Raw genomic sequence first — 21,393 nt, 5'->3', positions numbered from 1 at the left:
ATATAACAAGGAATACAATGTTAAAGATAATATTTGACATTGGGTGGGGTAATTAGGAGGAGTTAAGATTTGATCTGGGCCCTAAATGTAGATGGGCCTAAAGTTCAGTAGAGGGTAACATAGGCATTCTGTGTTTTGTTTTTGTTTTTAAAAGGTTGGCACCTGAGCTAACATCTGTTGATAATCATTTTTTTTCTTCTCCTCCCCAAAGCCCCCCAGTACATAGCTGTATATTCTAGTTGCAGGTCCTTCTAGTTGTGCTGTGTGGGACACTGCCTCAGCATGGCCTGATGAGTGGTGCCATGTCCGTGCCCACGATCCAAATCAGCAAAACCCTGGGCCGCCGAAGCAGAGCAGAGCGCGAGAACTTAAACACCCAGCCACGGGGCCGGCCCTGACATAGGTATTCTTGATGGTGATATAAAAGAGGGAAAGTGTAAAGGTATATGGGAGTGGGGTGGTGGATGCTTGTTTGTCTGGTGTAGATCTTTGTATAGGACACTGGTGGAGGGGTGAGCCCAAAAAGGTTGGTACCAGATGGTGAAGAGCCTTGAAAGCCTGTCCCTCTCCACCTCCGCCCATTTCACAGTCTTACCAAAAATGCTGCACAGCTAGAAAGAGGAAGTCTCGCCTGCCGAGTGTGCAAGAGGAAGCACAAGAAGATTCTGAGGGCCTGTGAGCTGTGATGACTGCTTTTGCCCATGAGCCAATTGCAGAGGCAACAGGAAGACCAGCGCACCAACCAGGCTGGGTCCCTCTGCCCAGAGGGTGTCACCACCCAAGCTGAAAGTGTTTGGGGAGATCAGGCATTGCTGTCCGGGTGCTCCTGTCTCTCGGTGGCCATCATGTCTTTGACCTCTGCCTACCAGCATAAGTTAGCAGAGAAGCTCACCATCCTGAACGATCGAGGTCAGGGGGTTCTCATCCGTATGTATAACATCAAGAAGGTAAGTGTGAGCAGCTAGACTAGGACTGATTATTCCAGCAATCGTACGGTGGGGACCCCTGAGGCCTCCTTTGTCCCACTGGTTTAACTGGCCTTCAGTCACTCGATTATACAGGCCAGCCGGTGCTGGGGGGCGGAAGAGGCGGCTTTCTTTCAGGGGCTCCCCTTTCTAGGTGTGATTCTTGCCCCAATGAGAATGTCTGCTTTCTGCTGAGTCTAGGGGTAGAGCTGGGGTGGGAAATAATTGTGTTTTGAGTCACTTGGATAAAGGTCTGGGGTCTAGGATTCTGGGTCTCATTGTTTATTGCTGATCCCCCATACTCTAAAGATATCCAAAGTTTGGTCTCTGGCAAAAACTTTTCTGTGGAAGTACTCCCCTAAAAGGAAAAAATAGATATGATATTTAGATAAAAAAAGGGTAGGTGCCTTCTGAGGTGCTTCTGGGACAGTTCATGCTGTGGTTGTGTATGTGTGTGTTTAGGTTGGGAACTGTGGGAATGGGAGAAGCTGGTGGCAAGAGGTCACTGGGGCTGGGCCTAGGGAAGTAAAGAGAAAATAGGGGACTTGAGAGCAGACTTCTGTGTATTTTGTAATAAAACGAATCACCAGATTTTTCTGGCCCCATGTCTCCTGTAAATGCCCTCTGGGGTGAGATACTAATGGACATAAAGGTGACACTGAGTCCCCCATAAAGTCAAACTCCTGAGCAGCTGCTGGCCTCACTCCTTCCGGCTTCAGCGGAGGGTGGGGAGCGAGCTTCCTCTTTGTGCTGGGGCCGAGCAGACATTAAGCTTTACCCGGCAAGCAAGATGCCCGGGTTATTCAGCTCTTCTGATAGTTGGCTTCATGTCCTGGAGCTTGTTCCTGACCTATCTTATGCGTTTATAATTGATTCCCAGATTCCCTCTTTCCCTTTGAGAGATTGTGTGGGAATGAATAATGCAGGAAGAGGTGTGTTTCTGAGGGGCAGGAGAAAGGGTTGAACTATAGTGTGGTTTATCTGTGCAGACTTGTTCGGACCCCAAATCCAAGCCACCTTTCTTACTGGAAAAGTCCATGGAATCATCTCTCAAGTACATCAACAAGAAATTTCCCAACATAGATGTCCGAAACAGCACGGTGAGGATGCAATCCCTCTTCTCTCCTTTCTCTGAAATAACTCTATGCTTGGATGGCTCAAACTCTCCTCTTTTGACTGCCTCTCTTTGAACTTGGCAGAGGATGGTGTAGCCTTCTTTTAGTTTTCCTAGGTTCAACCACAGGGCTTCACTTTGTTGTAGTCTCAAGAATTCTGAGATAAAATGGGATTCTCCCAGGGTAAACTAGAGCACAGCATTGCCCCTTTCTCCATTGCAAGATTCGTGAGAACACTGTTTTCATGGAGGAAGACAGCTCTATCAACCCAGCAGAGCGCATAGATTTTATTGTTCTTCCTGTTTTCCGCCCAGTGTTTCCTTGTTATTGTTTTAGGATTATGCATCTAGTGGGATATCCCCTACTTCTCCCTTGTTAAATTTTAGCCCTAGATTTCTTACCGTCTTATCTGTACCATCTTCTCATTCTGCTTCTTTTGACTTTGATGTAAATAGTAAACCTCTTTGGCTGAAAGGGACCTTGAAATTTCCTCTCATTTAGCACTCTATACCTAGTCAGGATCACTTGCAACCATCCTACGTAGACAATCTTGTCTCTTTAAAGACCTTCAGAGTACTGGAGATTTTCCAACTTCCTCTGTCAGTATATTTCAAGCTTCTTTAAGAATGTTTTAGTTATAACCCCTATTCTTCTTGGGTAACTTTGATCAGCTGTCTTCTTATTTTGTGTTTTTTAAAAAATCTCATTTTGTTTTGTGTTTCTCTTAGCAACATTTAGGACCGGTACATCGGGAAAAAGCTGAGATAATTAGATTTCTCACCAACTACTACCAGTCGTTTGTGGATGTCATGGAATTTCGGGTGAGCTCTCTCTAGCTCAGGTCCCCAGTGTAGGCATTATCCTTCAGCGGCTACTCCTGCTTCAGTAAATGTTCATTTATGTTGCTTAATACTGTTTCTTGAAAAAGTAAGATGTACTGATGTGGAAGGATACCTAAGTTGTATTGTTAAATGAAAGCAAGTTGCAGAATAGTGCATGATACAATTGTATTTTTATTTTAAAAGATACATAAGCTTATATATATATAATGTTAGTATATACATAAGAAAGATTTGGAATATTATACACTAAACCATTCAAAATAACTACCTTTGGGGGTAGATTATGATTGGCTTTATTAAATTGTACATTTTTGTAATATTTGAGTTAAAAAATTTTAAGTATTATTCCCCAATATTTTATTATGAATCTACTGAAAAATGCCAAGAGTAGCACAATGAATATTGTTTTCTTCTTCTTCTGAATCTCCTTATTGTTGCTATTTTGCCATGTTTGCTTATCTCTAATGTTTTTCCCGAACCATTAGAGTTAGCTGCAGATGTCATGACATTTCCTTCCCTAAATACTTTAGTATACATCTGCTAAGAACATTTTCTTACGTAACTCTAAAACAGTGATCATACTCAGGAAATGTAACGCTGCTGTAATATCATTAGTTAATATGTAGCCCATATTCACATTCCTCTAGTTGTCTCAAGGAGCGTACATTGAATTTAGTTGTCGAGTCTCTTTAGTCTTTAATCTAGAATATCTCCCAGCCTTTTTTTGGTCTTTCCTGATGCTGACCTTTTGGAAGAGGCCAGGCTAGTTATTTTTCAGAATATCCCTCAGTTTGGATTGGTCTGATTGTTAACAGTGTTTGGTAGTGATGCTACATGGATGATATTTTATTTGCATGTTAAACAGTGAGCATGTACTATTTTTGTAAATGTAAGCAAACTGTAAAAAATTATTTAGTACAATGTTTTGGAAGGGCAAATTGATAATGTGTTTCAAAAAGTATTAAAAATACATACTTTTTAATGTAGCAATTCTACTTCTAGAAATTTGCCTTAAGGAAACAATCAGATAGAAGGGCAAAGATATATGTACAAGAATGTACTCTATTTCATTACTTATGATCGTGACAACCTGATAATTGGTGTATCTAATAAATAGAGATTTGGTTAAAAGGTTAGAGTATATGTCTATAAATGAATATAATGCAGCTGTTAAAGATGAGAATATATATTTATGGCATGGAAAAATATTCTTCACATGTCCTTTTTTTTTTTTTTTTTTTTTTGAGGAACATTAGCCCTGAGCTAACTGCCGCCAATCCTCCTGTTTTTGCGGAGGAAGACTGGTCCTGAGCTAACATCCATGCCTATCTTCCTCTGCTGTATATGTGGGATGCCTACCACAGCATGGCTTGCCAAGCAGTGCCATGTCCGCATCTGGGATCCGAATCGGCAAACCCCAGGCCACTGAAGCGAAACGTGCAAACTTAACTGCTGCACCACCGGGCCGGCCCCTTCACATGTTCTTTACTATAAAAGCAAATTACAATACAGCTTAAGACATAAGGTGTCCCTGAAATTGTCTGAGCAATCCAAGTTTGTGATGGTATTATAGTATTTCTTCAGATGATAGAAGACTATGGGACTCTGCCTTGGGTGCCATGTGTCTACTGTAGAGAGCTAATCCAGGCCATTCATCAGATCCACAATGAAGAGAGAAAAGGAGGCATGGAAGACTGTAAGGTCTGAAGGAGGGTCAGGTCAGAGGTTGTTAATCTTGGAATTGAGAGTAGAGTTTAGGAAGAAGGTAGGCACTTGTGGAGGTAGTGAAAAGAACGCTGGAAGCATATAAAAAAGCCTCTTACTAGGAAAAGTTGGAGTCCAAAGGAGATTTTAGAGCAGCTTCAGGTTGCTGCAGTGGTAAAGTTCTGAGCGCAAGGCATTTGGTATGACTTGTTTAGGGCACGGGGATGAAATGCAGACACTGCAGTAGTGTGCATGTCGAGTAGCAGGGCTCTGAATCAGGCAGGCCTGGTTTCAACTCTCAGCTCTACTGCGTACGAGATGTATGACTTTAGACAAGAAACTCCCTGAATCCCAGTTTTGTTGTCTATAAAATGAGGAAATAAGATTTGCTACATGAGGGCCAGCTGGGTGGTGTAGTGGTTAAGTTCACGCTCTTTGCTTTGGCGGTCCAGGGTTCACAGGCTTGGATCCTGAGTGTGGACCTACGCGCCATTTGTCAAGCCATGCTGTGACGGTGTCCTGCATACAAGGTGGAGGAAGATTGGCAACAGATGTTAGCTCAGGGCCAATGTTATTCACCAAAAAAAAAAAAAAAACCCCAACAAAAACAAACAAACAAAAAAGCAACAAGATTTACTACATGGGGTATTTGTGAGAATTAAATGAGATAATGCATGGGAAACGTCTAGCTCAGTGTTTAGAATATAGTAAAGTAATAGGCCAACAAACATTAATTCCATTCCCTTCTGATTCTTGTCTTTAGAATATAAGACCTGCATAGTGACATGGGTTGTGTGAGTGGCTGAAAGTGAACCTCACCTGTATCCCGTGGGAAGTGGGTTGCAGCAAGGAGTTGTAGAAAGTCCCTTCTAGCAAATGAGGCAGCACAGACCTAGTCAGAGGATTAGATGTCCTGTAGTGTAGAGGGAAGATTATGGGCTCTGGGCTCTAATTCTGGTACTGTCCCTTACTAGCTTTGAGATCTCGGGCAAGTTTCTTAACTGCTCTTAGCCTCGGTTTCTCCATATGTTAATTTAGATACAGACTTTTTGGAAAGAACACTTGAAAACATTTTTTCTTGTACATTTTAATAAGTTTGACAAATATTTACACTCGTGTAACAACCACCACAAAGTATAGAAAGCTTTTACCTCCCTAGATGTTCCCTGTGTCTTTTTTTCCCCATCAATCCCTAACATCCTCAACTCCTGGCCCCAGGCAAATGCTCATCTGCTTTTCCGATTAGATTTTCCTTTTCTAGAGGTCCACATATTTAGAATCTCTACACTGTGTATTCTTTTGCGTCTGGCTTCTTTCACTCTGCACAATGTTTTTGAGATTTATCTATGTTGTTTCATGTATCTATGACTCATTTCCTATTTTTGCTGAGGATTATTCCATTGTATGGATACAACTTGTTTATCCATTTACCTGTTGATGGACATTTCGGTCGTGTCCAGTTTTTGGCCATTATGCCTAAATCGCTATAAATAATTGTGGAGACATATTTTTCATTTCACTTGGGTAGCTAATCCAGAAGTTGAATTGCTAAATCATATGGTAAGTGTGTGTTTAATTTTATAAGAAACTGCTAAGTTTTTCCAAAGTCATCGTTTCATTTTCCCCTCCCATCAGAAATATATTAGTGTTTCAGTTGCTCCACATTCTTGTCAATACTTGCTGTTATCAGACTTAAATTTTAGCCATTCTAATGGGTATGTAGTGGTATCTTATTGTGGTTTTAATTTGTGTTACCCTGATGACTTATATTGCTGAGCATCTTTTCATGTGTTTATTGGCCATTTTATTGTAAAGTTCTTGTTCAAATCTTTTGGCAACATAGTTTAAAAATGGAAATATATATGCTCTTTGATCTAGCAGTTCCATTTTTGTAGAAATGAAAGTACCAATATACAGTGGATAGGCCAGGAATTGGGAACAAAGTAAATGCCCCTCAGCAGGAAAAAGGCTGAATGAATTGGCCATACCATGAGCATACCATGGGCTGTCATGCGGCCATTGAAAAGAAGAGCATTAGTGCCCTACCAGATGACTTTGAGGACTGCAGCAGGTAAAGCTGAGTGAGAAAAGCAAAATGACAAGAAGGGTGTAATATTATCTCCATTTTGTAACACAAATGATGATCAAAAAAATGGTCTCTCTCTCTCTCTTTCTCCCTCTCCCTGAATAGAATTATATAAATAGGGAGAAAATTAATATGATATACCAGGTGCTTAAACTGGTTTACCTGGGGGTTGGGGCAGGATGGAGGGTGGGTACTGATGTAGGGGGAGGGAAGTGTCCACAATAAAAATACATATTTATTTAGGGAAAATTATATATGAAAAGAAAAAGAATCCCTATCATACTAGAATGAGGGTTAGATAAAGTATGTGCAAATTACCTTGTAAGTACTTCACACATAGTAGATGGTCAGTAAATAGAAACACATGGAAAGTTGGGTTATATTACCATTTGTTAATGATTAACTTCTGAGAACAGGAGATGGAATCCAAGAACAGACTGACTGGGTGGGATTCATCAATAAAAATGAGTCTGATTTTTGGCATTAAGAAGCAGCCTATCAGGGCCGGCCCAGTGGTGCAGCAGTTAAATTCACACATTCCGCTTCCCGGTGGCCCGGGGTTGGCCTATTTGGATCCTGGGTGTGGGCATGGCACCGCTTGGCAAAAGCCGTGCTGTGGCAGGCGTCCCACGTATAATTTAGAGGAAGATGGGCATGGATGTTAGCTCAGGGCCAGTCTTCCTCAGCAAAAAGAGGAGGATTGGCAGTAGTTAGCTCAGAGCTAATCTTCCTCAAAAAAAAAAAAAAATCAGCCTATCAGATAATCTGCATTTTGTAAGCTTTTGTGTGGAGGATGAAGGCATTGGGTTGATAAGATCAGGGAGAGTGTGCATAGTACAGTAGTGACTTGTGCCTGTGGAAACATGAGCACTTGGCAGTGTCAGCCTGATAAGGGCCCACTGACAGCTTCCTGAGGAGGAATTCCCTCTATTCAGCAATGCCTCCCTTATGTTACTCGGTGGCTCTCTAGGACCTATGGGGAAGAGAACCCTTTCCTTCAAATTCTGGTAGCATATGTCATCTTCTCTTTATTCTTTATTTGTTCTCATCTCCAATTCTATCCCCAGGATCACGTATATGAACTTCTCAACACCATTGATGCCTGCCAGTGCCATTTTGATATTGTAAGACTCTTCGTAATTCTCTTCTATCCTAGAGTCACAGAAAAGGTCTTGGCTGGAATTGTGTGGGGTGGGGTGGGACTGGAGGAATGGTTTTATAGATATAGATATAGATATAAAATATATAATATATTAAAAATAGATACTATACTATATAATGAATGAATGGCTATTCATTCCAGGACTATAATTCTTTTGTAAAAAATGCTGACGTTAAGGTGTATTTATTAATTTATTTCCTTTAGCCGAAGCTAAAGTTATATTAAGCATATCAGCAATGTGACTTATTTAATACAAAAATTACATTAAAATGTTCTCATTCCACCTCCTCCAACCCCAAATGCTTCCTTATTTCCTGGCCTCCTTGTATCTTGAGCTCACTTTTAGCCCCTGACTTTTGTTCCAAATTTCTCCTTCTGAAAATTTGATCCTGTCAGTTCCTCCTTCTAAATAGACCCTTTCCGAGTCTGTTTAGCGCTGTTCAGAATGGCTGGGGTAGCAGGGATCAACTGGCCTTGCTGTTCTTGTGTTCCTGCACTTCCCTTGTAGAGCCTCAACTTTGACTTCACTCGGAGTTACCTGGACTTGATCGTGACTTACACCTCAGTTATTTTACTTCTGTCACGGATTGAGGATCGACGGATACTCATTGGCATGTACAACTGTGCGCATGAGATGCTGCATGGGCATAGGTGAGTTAGGGGGTGTGGGGGATGAAGAATCTCAGACATGGTGCTGTGAGATGGGGGTGGGCACAGGGAATAAATGCCATGCGTTCTCGTATGAGAACCTGTAATCTACATGATGACGCAGGCAAAATCAAACAACGTAGAATGCTTCTAAGAGGGCATACACCAACAAGTGCCTCTTTACACACAGTTAACTCTTCAGTATCTGCTCGTGGATCATCCAGTTTGCATTGTCTCCAATCAGGTTTTAATCCTGGGCTGGCTTCTACTCTGCTTTTCATGTTGTTGCAAAAGGCAAAGAAAATTTTAGTATTGGTAGAAATAATATTAGCAAGGTGAAGCCATTAGAGGTAAATAATATATGATAGGACATTTGAAGGCAAATATAGATGGATTTTGGATTATATGCAATTCTGTGCCCCTCCATTAGTGCAAATAAAAGTATTTAAGGGCTGAAAATATGAAGACCAGAGGGATCAGAGTAGGCTGTGGCACATTGTTCCACGCATGATGTGTATTCTCATGTGTCTACATAAATACCTAGGTACATGCCTTAGCCATTGGTTTTGAATGTGTATATATCCTTTTGGGTTGTATACAGATTTGGGTCCAGGCATATTACTTGATTTACAACTAATCAACATGAATTTATAGAGTTCTGTCATGTGTCCAACCCTATTTTGGGTATTTTTAAGGAAGGAACTTTCATTGACCTGCCTAAAATTATGTGGTTCTATCTAACCATAGCTTAATATACCAGTGCCTAGAATTGGTTACCTATATATATAATTCACAGTTTAGTATGTATGTCTTTGGAGGTGGTGGAGAAGTCAGCCAATGCACACATCTTTATCCTGTATGCAAACATGAGAGTTTGCATCACGGTTAGGGGTGCCTGCAACTCCTCTTTCCTATGCTTTCTTCCAGTGACCCCAGTTTTGCCCGTCTGGGTCAGATGGTCTTGGAATATGACCACCCTCTGAAGAAGCTGACAGAGGAGTTTGGGCCTCACACAAAGGCAGGTTTCCTGAGAGCGTGGAGAATTCCTCAGGCAGAAGTATATTGTTCCCATCATTGACGTTAAGGACTCATTTTTTTCCCCCACAGGCTGTGAGTGGAGCCCTCCTTTCTTTGCACTTCCTCTTTGCCCGAAGGAACCAGGGGGCTGAGCAGTGGCGCAGTGCCCAGCTTCTAAGTCTCATCAGCACCCCCCCAGCCATGATTAACCCTGCTAATTCAGACACAGTGAGTTCCCTTTTCCTCTGGTCAGTGGAGGTGTTCTGTCTGCCAAGGCCATCTCTGTAGAGGGTGCTTCTTTCAGAAAACAGCAGCCCTGAGAATGCTGTGGCCCTTTTCTAGCAGATGCCTCTAGGGCGATCACCTCTTATAGGTGAACAGTCATGTTGAGTCGGATCTTTTGTTTGGACCAGGATTAGTTTGTGCCTGCCCATGGAAGGAATTTAGTAACTATTCATAGTATGAGTGAATGGATGACACTGAGTCATTAGGCACCTACTCAGCCCAGCAGGAACTTGAGCATAGGCATCAATTAGTTAACAAATGTTTTTATTCAACTACTGTGAGCCCAATGTCCTTGCTTCAAAGGACTTATAGTCCAGTAGAGAAGACATGCCATGTAGGCATAAAAATACAACTGATGATGCTAGACGAATGAGAAGCACCAAACGAGTGACTTATATTTTAAATGGTAAAGAGTCCAAAAGAGAGAGAAATCATGAGGTTTTGAGTTTTGCTCTCCTGTTATTAAAAATATTGGAAATGTTAAAGAGAAGTTATGTTAAACCTTTTGTTTGTCCCGACTTCCAGCCCCAGCTCCTTTTCCTTTCCTCAACTGTATTCTTTTTTCCTGACTCCACTTCCAGTGCCTCACCTCCATGATAGCAGATTTCCCAGCTTTTGGCTTATTGGAGTGCCTTAATCCAGTCTGGCACAATAAAAGTTGGTTCTGATGCTCAAATTCTAACTTGACTGCCCTTGTCTTTGGGGGAGGACCAGTTAAATAACTGCTTGACCATCTCTGCCTCTCTTCTCACAGATGGCCTGTGAGTACCTGTCTGTGGAAGTGATGGAGCGCTGGATTATCAGTAAGTTTTGTGGGTTAGGTGGGAAGAGATCGAGGAGCGTGTTGCACGGTAGCAAGTTCTGAAAGTCTTCTTCTGACTGTTTTGCCCACCTCCAGTTGGATTTCTTCTTTGCCATGGGTGCCTCAACTCCAACAGCCAGTGCCAGAAGCTGTGGAAGCTGTGCCTGCAGGGCTCCCTGTACATCACCCTCATCCGGGAGGACGTGCTGCAGGTGCACAAGGTCACCGAGGACCTGTTTAGCAGTTTCAAAGGGTGAGATGTGACAGCCACCCTGACCTTCTTTTGGGTTTTTAGCCCCTCCTGACATCCTTTTTCAGTTTCCATGAATGTCCTGAGTATATGTGGTAAGGATTAATTCTAATTATTGAAAAAATATTTATTAAATACCTACCATTTACTAGGCACTTCACTGGGTTTCAGGGATACATTAATTAATGGGATACTATAGAGGTTGTGAGCATGGACTCTGAAATCAGACTACCTGGGTTTGAATCTAGCTTTATCATTTACTGGCTGTGTGATCTTGGGTGAGTTGCTTAACTTCTCCATGCCATGCCTCAATTTCCTCATCTATAAAATGGGGTTAATAATCATAATTCCCTATGACCTACGTCATAGAGTTTTATGAGGAGTGAAAGAATTATTCTTTATAAGCACATGGAAAAGTGCCTGGTCCATTGCAAGTGTTATATATGTGCTTAATAAATAAAAAAGACCGAGTCTGTCCTCTCAAGGAGCTTCATATTGGTGAAAAATAGACTAACTGTTGTGATGTAGTAGGGGATTATGATGTATAAACACGAAGTGCTATTGAAGCATTTAGAAGGACACTTAAACTGGAGGATCCAGAAAAACTTGGAGACTGATAGACTTGAAGAGTTAAACAGGTCAAGAGTGTGTGTGTGTGTGTCTGTGTCTGTGTGTCTGTGTGTCTGTCTGTCTGTCTGTCTATGTGTGGAAAGGCAGGGAAGTTGCTCACGACAGAGAAGGATATTCCAGGCAGAGAAACTATCAAGATTTTGAGGCAAGAGGGAGCCTGGCAAGTTCTAAGAAATTCATGTAAGCTCAGTGCATGGGCAGCTGGGGTTACAAAGGTGGGGTTGTCAAGGGACAGATTTAGAGAGGTAAAGTGGGGTCTTGTATGCCCTGCCATGGAGTGTGAACCTATCCTAAAAAGGATTGGGAGCCATTGAGTGATTTCAGGCAGGAGAGTGACATGATCATATTTGCATTTTAGGAAAAATCACCCTGGTTGCAGGGATCAAAAGAGACTAGATGGACAAAACTACTAGAGTCAGAGATTGAGTAAATTAGGAGGAATTGAGGATGAAGTCAAGGTTTCTGGTATGAATACTTGGTATTCCTTAAGATAGAGAACTTGTGAACAAAAGGAAGTTTGTAAGGGAAAGATTGTGAATTCAGTTTTGAGCAGGTTGAATTTGAAGTGTCTGTAGGACACTGAAGATAGATGCATGTTAGACCTTTTACTTTGTGGTTCTGGAATTCAGGAGCGAGATCTGGATTCAGATGAAGATTGGTGAAGTGGTAATCAAAGCCAGGGGAGTAGGTGAGACTGCTCAAGGAGAACGTGTAGAGTGAGGAGAGACTGAAACACAACCACTGGGCACACTGATGTTTAAGGGCCAGCAGAGGCAGAGAAATCAGTGAGGGGTGTTGAGAAGAAGAGGGAAGACAGGGGCTGGCCCTGTGGCCGAGTGGTCAGGTTTGCGTGCTCTGCTTCAGCGGCCCAGAGTTTTGCTGGTTTGAATCCTGGGTGCAGACATGGCACCACTCATCAAACCATGCTGAGGCGGCGTCCCACATGACACAACTAGAAGGACCCACAACTAAAAAAAAAAATACACAACTATGTACCAGGGGGCTTTGGGGAGAAAAATGAAAAATAAAGTCTTTAAAAAAAAATAAAAACAAAAAAGAGGGAAAATGGAAGTCAAGGGAAGAAAACATTCCAAGAAGGAGGGACTGGTTATCTATGTTAGATGATGCTGAGAGGTTAAATAAAATGAGGACAGAAAAATATCCATTGGATTTGGCTGTAAAGATGGTCTTAGTGCCCTTCTTGTGGACAACCTCAGCTGAGTGGTAAGGTTGAAAGCTAGGTTGCAGTGGGTTTAGGAGCAAATGGAAGATAAGGAATTTAATAAGTAACTCTTTCAAGAAGTTTGTCTGTGAAGGGAAGAATAGAGAGAGCTATAATGAGAAGGAGGTGTGGGATTAAGGAAGGGCTCAAATACCTTTATTATTTTTTATAGTTGCAAAAATAACATCCAGGAATGTAAAAAATACAAAGTGGAAGTTGACTACAATCTCACCTTCCAGAATAGTTTGGTGTATGTCCTCCAGATGCTTGTGTGTATACATAAACATATAATGGCCTGTGTATATTTTCTAACTTTACATAAGCAATTTCTAAAAAGCAATGGATCCACACTCTACATTATGTTCTGTAGTTTGCTTTTTTTCACTTACTGTAATTTGGATATCTTTGCATATCAGTCTATAGGGACTTGTCATATTATTTCTAACAGTCAAATAGTATTCCATTATGTGTTTGTAGCATAGTTTTTTACCCAATCCCCTATTGATGGATGCTTGAACTGTTTCCACTCTTAAAAAAATCATTACAAACAATGCTGTAATGAACATCCTTAGACATATACCTTTGTGAACAATTCTATAGGGTAAATTCTCAGAAGTGGAATTGCTGGGGTAAAGTGTATGCATATTTCAAAATTTAATAGCTCTACCAAATTGCCCTCCAAACAGATGTGTTATCTATATTCTATGAGAATACTTATTTCTCATCCTCTCAACAACTGGGTAGTATCATAAAAAAATCATTGCCAGAGTTGAGAGAGTAGATCTAAGGTAATTAGTTAGACATTACAGGAGGTGGATTTGGATATGTATAGAGAAACTTTCTAATGATTACGGCTTCTAAGGAATGGAAGGGATGTTTGAAGGGTGTTTAGTTCCCCATAACTAAGAACAACAACTAACAGGTATGATTTATAGTATAGGGAGTTCTTTGACATAAATAATCTAATTTGATCTTCACGATACTTCTACTCAGGTATTATAAGTATTAATATCTTTTTTTTGTAAGTGAGAAAGTAGAGGCTCAGTCTCAACGTCATTCAGTTAATAAGAGGTGGCATTAGGGAATAATTCCAGATTTTTCAGCTCTCAATCCTGTCTCTCTATTATACCATGTAGAGGTTGAAATAATTATCTACAAGAGTGCTGTAGAGTTGAATCCTGATTTAATTAAGACACTTTCCAACTCTAAATTTCTTTGATTCCGTGCTAAGTTCAATAAGGGTGTGGTTTGGAGAAGGGAAATAAAAGGTTAGGAAGTTCAACTCATGTGGTGGCAATAGTGATGCAGTACAAGAGAAAGATGTAAGGAACATAGAGAGCAAAGAGCCTGAGGTAATGTGGGATTTTGGAGCAGGGGCCACTAGTAGAAAAAAAGAGATATTGTCAGGAAAGTCAAATATTGCAGACAAACCAAGAACAATGAAAAGGCCGTTGAATTTGGTGACTCACAAGTTCACATTGGCCTTAGAGAGAGCAGTTTGTTTAGTGTCAAAGGCCTTGTGGGATTCAAGGGTCAGTGAAAGGTGAGGAAGTAAAAAGAGGACAGGTGTCTCTTGGGAGGAGTTTGGTGGTGTGGGAGAATGGGCAAATTTTAGTAGATCGTCAGGGTCTTTTTAGAATAAGGGAAGCTTTGAACTTATGTGTTGGGAGAAGAGAATAAGCCAGTGGAGAGGGAGAGATTAAAGAGACAAAGGGATAGCCGATAAAATTAATTCTAAGATGCAGTGGTGGGAAGGGGACCCAAGGTAGAGCTGGAGTAAGTACTGTTACTTGAAAGCAGGGCCTGTGTCCTATTTATGCATTGGTTCTTTTGTCTCCCTCAAACCTGGAGGAGTACTTGGCTTGAAGGTGTTGAGGCAGGAGCATAGGACTAGAAGTCTGTTCCCAGCTTTGCCATTAAAACCTGGTGTGGCCTTGAGCAAGTCATTTTTCTTCCCTAGGTGTTATTTTCCTCATTTGCAAAATAATGAAAAAGAACTGAATGGTCTCTAAGCTCTATGAGTCTCTCATTAATAGGCCAAGATGAGAAGTAGGGTCTGGAAAGGTCCTGACAGTGAGGGCTGCCCATGTTCCCCCAAGGCAGTAGTTTGGAATCTCTGAGGACTGGGAAGGTGGGACAAGGCCCCTAACTAGTGGTGTGGCCAACCTTGCTGTGCTTATGTCAATCCTCAGGTATGGCAAGCGAGTGGCAGACATCAAGGAAAGCAAGGAGCATGCAATTGCAAACAGGTAAAGTTGGGGAATGGGATCTCCAGGAGGGGACGGAATAGGAATCTCTCCTGACCTTTGTTCTCACCTAAGCCACCTCCAGTTTCTGTATAGCTTTCTTGCCTCAACCCAAGATCTTGCTGCTGCCTCCCGTCTTGCATTTTCTTACTAAGTCTAACTGTAGCATTGAACCTTCTGTCTGCCTGACACCCCTTCCTAACTGTAGCTCTCCTCTGCACTGCCTTTGGAGGAAGTTTAAGGCTGGGAGAGGCAATATTCTCTAGTTTCCACTTTCTTTCCTCAGTGGTCAGTTTCACTGTCAACGGCGCCAATTTCTGCGGCTGGCAGTGAAGGAGCTGGAGGCTGTGTTAACTGATGAACCAGGACTACTGGGTCCCAAGGCAAGAGAGAGAACTGTTGGGAGCCGGGTGATGACCAGTGACAAAAGACTCTGTGGGGAGTGACTTGGCCTTGATGAGTTTTTGCATTTCTGAGTCTTTTCTGATTCATTTGTATGTGTATATGCTGATTCTTACCTTAAATCTTCTTTGAGTCCCCCCTTCAACTTTTGTATCTCTTTTTTTGGGGTACTATCCAAGGATATATGTATTATAGCTATTTGTGTACTAGTCTTAGCCTCTGAGTGTGAACTAATTGAAGACAGAGCTTGCTTTTTTTTTAAAACCAAACAAATGCCTAGAAAACATTTCTAAAATTTAATTTGATGGGGAGGAAAAGATATTGACTGTGAGCCAGTGTCAACATATGTACGTGTCTGATTCTGTCACATAGTTTTTTGTGGGTCTCTGTGTTTATTATTGGCGTGGCTCCAGAATTGTATGCATATGCAAATTATCATGATAGTTTTGTCTGTGCTTTTTTAAAAAAATTTTTGCCTAATTTTTTATTTTTAAATTTTTTAAAATTTTTAATTTTTTTGAAGAAGATTAGCCCTGAGCTAACATCTGCCACCAATCCTCCTCTTTTTTGCTGAGGAAGACTGACCTTGAGCTAACATACATGCCCATCTTCCTCTGTTTTATGTGGGATGCCTGCCACAGCATGGCTTGACAAGCGGTGCGCAGGTCCGCACCTGGGTTCTGAACTGGCAAACCTTGGGCTGCCAAACCAGAAGGTGCAAACCCAATTGCAGTGCCACTGGGCTGGCCCCTCTCGGTGCATTGAAATCTTATTTTTCAGGTTGAAAATTCTCATAGTCCCTGTTCTTTCCTTAGGCCCTTTTTGCTTTCATGGCCCTGTCCTTCATTCGTGATGAGGTCACCTGGCTGGTTCGTCATTCAGAAAACGTCACCAAGACAAAGACACCTGAGGACTATGCTGACTCGTTAGTACTTGACGTGGTTAAGAATCTTGACCTTAGGTGGACTGGGAAAAGGGACAGGGAGGCATCAAATTGACCTTAGGAAGTCTCAGTTTCTGCCCTGTTATCACTGTCTTTGTCTCAGCTCATATTTCTAGTCTCATACCTCTCTCTGTTTTCCTCCTCAACTTTGCAGGAGCATTGCAGAACTGCTTTTCTTGTTGGAGGAGATTAGGGCTCTGGTCCGAAGACACATCAAAGTGATACAGCAGTACCACCTTCAGTACCTGGCCAGATTTGATGCTGTTGTGCTCAGTGACATCATTCAAGTAGGTTTAATTGATTATACTTTGGAAATCTCAGGGGGATCCCTGGTTCTTTTCTCCTGGGGCCACCCTGGCTGGATCTCATGCTTTGTAGATTGTGTGTTAAAAAGCCCGATTTTCCCCACTACATTTGTTAAAAACAAACAAACAAACAGACCAATAATCTTGGCAGTCTTTTTTTCCTAAGTGAACTACCTAGAAATAAGAGAGAAAAGTAAAGAGAAATTGGGTGTTAGCATGGTAGGGGACCCCGGGAGCTTCCTCCATCTCTTGCTTGGCTCTTTCTCTCTGTGTGTGGCACTTAGCAGTTCTTTTGCCTTCATACACTGACTGAGCCTTGTGGTCCTTGTTTCTATCCTCCTGGAACCTATGCCTACTTGATGGTAACTCAGCTTCTCTTTTAGAACCTGTCTGTGTGTCCTGAGGAGGAGTCCATCATAATGTCCTCATTTGTCAGTACTCTCTCCTCTCTGAATCTCAAACAAGGTAACTGGAAGGAAGTGGAGGAGGAAGGGTATATGTGAGGGTGAGCATCTTTTTTTCTAGAAATATTCACATCTTGAGCCAGGGAATGGGACAAGATGACCATTCTATAAGTTGCATATAAGGTACTGTTTTATTATTTCCTTTTAAACTTCTGTTTTTCTTGCAGTTGATAATGGAGAGAAATTTGAATTCTCTGGATTGAGGCTAGACTGGTTCCGTCTACAGGTAGGTCTGTTCCTGTTAATGATCCTCCATTCTCAAGGTTCTTCCTCCCTCACAATCCCTTCTCTTTTTATCTCCCAAGCTCTGCTGTATAGAGTGATTCAACACTGGAAAGTGCTGATTGGAGAGGACAAAACTTAGCCAAACTGTAGCCCCAAGGCTGGAGGTCCTTTTCATTTAGCTTGTTTTTCTCCCCTCTTTCCCCAACTCCAACCACAGGCATATACCAGTGTGGCTAAGGCTCCCCTGCACCTGCATGAGAACGCTGACTTAGCCAAGGTGATGAACCTCATTGTCTTTCACTCCCGAATGCTGGACTCAGTAGAGAATATGCTGGTGGAAACTTCTGACTTGTCTACTTTCTGGTATGTCCTGATTTACAGCTCTTTATCAATTGACCTGATCTCTTGCCTGGTGTCTGTGGAGGACAGTAATTCCTCCAGACAGATGGGAAAGTCTTGGTTTCTGTGAGATCTCCTTAAAGGCAGATGCTCAAACTCCACAGGTCACTCATTATAGCTTCTACCAAGTGATAGGAATTTGGAGTTGATTCCCTTTGGTTCTGGCTTCTTTAGGAAAGCCATCTGGACTTTCCACAGCCTTCCCTTCTCTGGGATAATTCATCTATATGTCTTTTTCTTCGCTGTTATCTTTGGAACCTTCTTCAGCTTCTTTTTATTCTTGGGACATTGTGATTTAAAAGAGATATGGAAAACTGGGAGGTTTAGTGAAGAGATCTAAAAATAATTGAGAGGGCTGGAGAATAGGGCCTTTGGAGAATGGAAATTAGTTGGTCTTCCTTTGGTATCATTCAGCATTTATTAAGTGACCACTGTTGTGTGAACTTTATGCACAAACAAACCACACAACATGTTGGCTCTGCTTCTGCATTCCGTATGGGTGGGGAGGGTGGGGAGTATAACACCCACATGTGGAAAGGGCATCAACATAATAATTGCAACTGTACGGAAGTATAAAAAGAATGCACTACGTTGAGAGGGTACAGGGTTGAGGACAGGTCAGCCTCGTGAAGTTAATCTGAGAAAGTTCTCTGGAGGCTGAGTGTCAAATTTTGGGAGGGATATGAATTTGTGGTACTGAAGGACTTCTAAATTAGGGGGAATGGACCAAATCATGCAGAGGTTCTGAGGGAGGATTAGCAAATTTTGTACAAGGAAAGGGAAGAAGATTATCACTAAACTGCCTTGGGGTCCAGTATAAATTCTGAAAAGGATGTTTCTTAAGGATAGGGAAATTAAGGAGGGAGTGGTGATGTCAATAAATTTTTGTTGAAAGAATGAATATTCTCTCTACCTCAAAGGGCCCGGTTCCTAAACCCTGGTTTTAAGTCTCTTTCACTTTCTCTGCAGCTTTCATCTCCGGACCTTCGAGAAGATGTTTGCTATGACCCTGGAGGAACCTAACATGTTGCGTTATGCCATTGCTTTCCCTCTGATTTGTGCTCATTTTGTCCACTGCACTCATGAGATGTGTCCAGAGGAGGTGGGTACCTCGAACTCCACACCTTGTCATCTCTCTGATCACATCTCATTCTTGTTACCCTAAAATAGAATTCCAAAGGGTTGATTTTGGTCCCAAGAAGGGTACAAACATAGGTATGTGATACGAGTTCCTAATGTCTCAGTTTTATGTAGAACGTGTCCTCTCTCTGGGTGTCAGTTTCTTCTGTAGAAGGAGTGGATGGCTCAGGTCAGGGGATCAAAGCAGCATGATGAGGAAGCAGTGGCTGTCATGGTGATGATAATTTCTTTCATGGTTCCTCTTTCCCAAAGTACCCCCACCTGAAGAACCATGGGCTTCATCACTGCAACTCCTTCCTGGAAGAACTGGCCAAGCAGACCAGTAACTGTGTCCTGGAGATCTGTGCCGAACAGCGAAACCTGAGTGAACAGGTGGGCGCAGTCCTCTCTCTCATTCAGTTTTGCCTCTACCTTCTTGCGGTGCCTTCCTTCTATCTACCTTTGTCTTCCTCTCAGATCCAGGTTCTCTCAGATCCAGGTTCTCTAACCCCTTCTCTCAAGTAGGGCTGGAGCTTTTGTGTACTTGAGTTTATGGCAGGATTCTTTTCTTAGTGTAGTCCGTTGAGTCTTTTCTCCTGTAGGACTAGGTAGAAGTGTCTAAAAATACTCTTATTTGAACAGCTGCACTTCAACAAAATCTGTGCTCACATCTGAAGAGTTCTGAGAGCTGAGTTAACTTTCTAATTTATTTCCCCTCTTCTCTCTGCCTTGTGTACACATCCTTAGGACAGTGGCCCCCAGATCACCTGTCTAGTCTCACCTTCCTGTCCATCTGCACCCTAATCTGTGGCTGTCTGAACATATTCAGGCACCTCCTCTGTGTTTATCCTCAGGGCGGCTTTCTTGACCTTGTTTGCTTGTTTTCCCCTCCTCTCTCTTGACTGACTCATAGCACCTGGTCGTGATTAGCTCAACCTAAATTTCAGAAAATTTGCAAATGGGGAACTTATTCTGCTGTTGCCCTGGAGTCTTTTAGGTTGCCTAGACTACCCTCCCTTCCTAGGGTTGAGTCAGGCTTTGTAGCAACTTTGGTAGGAGGGGAGCCAGGGACAGTGTGTGTGTGTGTGTATACGTTATACATATCCACTGTTGTATTGTTACTTAACCTTTCTACTTTCTCATACGTAAAATGGGGATAAAAATAGTTTCTTCATAGAGGTATCATAAAGTTTAAATGAAATAGAATATCTTAAATGTTTGGTATACAACTCTCAGCAGATGTTAGCTGTTATATTATTTGATACTTACTGGGCACTACGCTGGGTTTTTGGGATGGGGTCCCAGAAGGAAGGGACACAATCCTTGCCCTAGGGGAATGTCCCAGTTTAAGGGAAAAAGGAGTACAAATACATGTTTGAAATACATTTAAATAAATAATGCAAGGAAGATATGCAAACAAGTACAATCATGGGTATATTCATCACAGTTTGAATACCTGCTACATGCAAGAGGCATAATTAAAGAGACCTGCTCAGTGCTGTATCTGGGATGACTAAAACATTATATAAGTAATTATTTTCACACACACCAAACCTTTTGCCCCCAAATGAGTATTGGCTCCTCCATAGTTATTTTGAATAAATAGTTAATGATGTTGCCGTTACTAATGGAGTTGCAATTTTTGGAACTGCTTTCAGAATCTACCACACACACTTCTGTACAACTTCAGGGTTGACACATCTTTGTCCATCAAAGTGGACTTGATTTTTTTGAAACAGTAAGAGGTTGGACTTAAAAAACAATGTGTGACTAGAAAGTAACCAAGCCAGTTTTCTCATGGCTCTTGTGCTTCTCTAAGGGTGATTCCGAATGAGGGGTCTCTAGACATGCTCTGCACGTGCTCGGCAGCCGTGGGCTAAATGGAGAGAAGTCCGGGGTGATTACCCTGAGGAGATATCTGAATATATAATTCTATCTTATATTTTCTGTCTGGCTAACTGGGGTATCTTGGTGAAGAGGAGAGATGCAAGATTTATGTTTAAACCAAATAGCAAGAAATATGACATCTTATTAAAAAAAACAAAAAGAAGGGGAAAGAGAGTGCTGGCACCTTGTGAGCTGTGAGTGTTTGGAGGGCTGTGGTGGTGTGGGTAACTGTCTCCATGGGACAGAATATGAAGGAGTGCAGTAAGTGAGATGGTTGTTCCATACTAGCAACAGAACAACTGTCCTCCAAGGTTGGAAGACCCTGGAAAGTGTAATTGAGTGGAGCTCTTAGATCTCATTCTTCTTGCTTGAATTTTTCCATTAGGAAAGACTCTCAGGATGTGGGGAGGGGATTGATGATCTCAGCCCTAAAACACACTGGCATCTTGAGACTTTGAGCCTAAACATGGGGAGGTATTTAATGAAAACTAAAAGAGGTGAGCACATTCCAAATAGGCCCCCATTAGAGAAAGAGATGCTGGAAGGAGAGAGAGAAAGGCAGAAAGATAAAAGAAAAGACAATAATGGAGGGACTTTTTTATAACTGTTGGATGGGCTAGTCTGCAGTTTTAGGAACAAATCTCAGTTCTCCATTGACTTGTGTTGCTTCTAAAG

At 41.9% G+C, this 21,393-nt stretch overlaps 1 protein-coding gene across 2 annotated transcripts in view; it reads left to right on the top strand.

The window, feature by feature from the left end:
* Positions 1-814: 814 nt before the first annotated feature.
* Positions 815-21,393, top strand: part of NCKAP1L (NCK associated protein 1 like) — a 40,498-nt gene continuing 19,919 nt past the window's right edge. For both annotated transcript variants that reach the window (XM_046644965.1, XM_046644956.1), the window contains exons 1-18: positions 815-947; positions 1,955-2,065; positions 2,809-2,901; positions 7,780-7,836; positions 8,383-8,525; positions 9,450-9,540; positions 9,630-9,767; positions 10,579-10,627; positions 10,723-10,879; positions 14,921-14,977; positions 15,261-15,357; positions 16,192-16,301; positions 16,474-16,606; positions 17,008-17,089; positions 17,256-17,314; positions 17,531-17,676; positions 18,682-18,814; positions 19,105-19,224. In XM_046644965.1, coding sequence (XP_046500921.1) covers positions 846-947; positions 1,955-2,065; positions 2,809-2,901; positions 7,780-7,836; positions 8,383-8,525; positions 9,450-9,540; positions 9,630-9,767; positions 10,579-10,627; positions 10,723-10,879; positions 14,921-14,977; positions 15,261-15,357; positions 16,192-16,301; positions 16,474-16,606; positions 17,008-17,089; positions 17,256-17,314; positions 17,531-17,676; positions 18,682-18,814; positions 19,105-19,224 — 1,878 coding nt within the window. In that variant the 5' untranslated portion in view covers positions 815-845. The remainder of the gene's footprint in view (positions 948-1,954; positions 2,066-2,808; positions 2,902-7,779; positions 7,837-8,382; positions 8,526-9,449; positions 9,541-9,629; positions 9,768-10,578; positions 10,628-10,722; positions 10,880-14,920; positions 14,978-15,260; positions 15,358-16,191; positions 16,302-16,473; positions 16,607-17,007; positions 17,090-17,255; positions 17,315-17,530; positions 17,677-18,681; positions 18,815-19,104; positions 19,225-21,393) is intronic.

Source organism: Equus quagga, chromosome 1 (assembly GCF_021613505.1).
Source record: "Equus quagga isolate Etosha38 chromosome 1, UCLA_HA_Equagga_1.0, whole genome shotgun sequence".
Lineage (NCBI taxonomy): Eukaryota > Metazoa > Chordata > Mammalia > Perissodactyla > Equidae > Equus > Equus quagga.
Note: the sequence above shows the minus strand (reverse complement) of the source record. Positions and strands in the feature narration are given on the sequence as shown.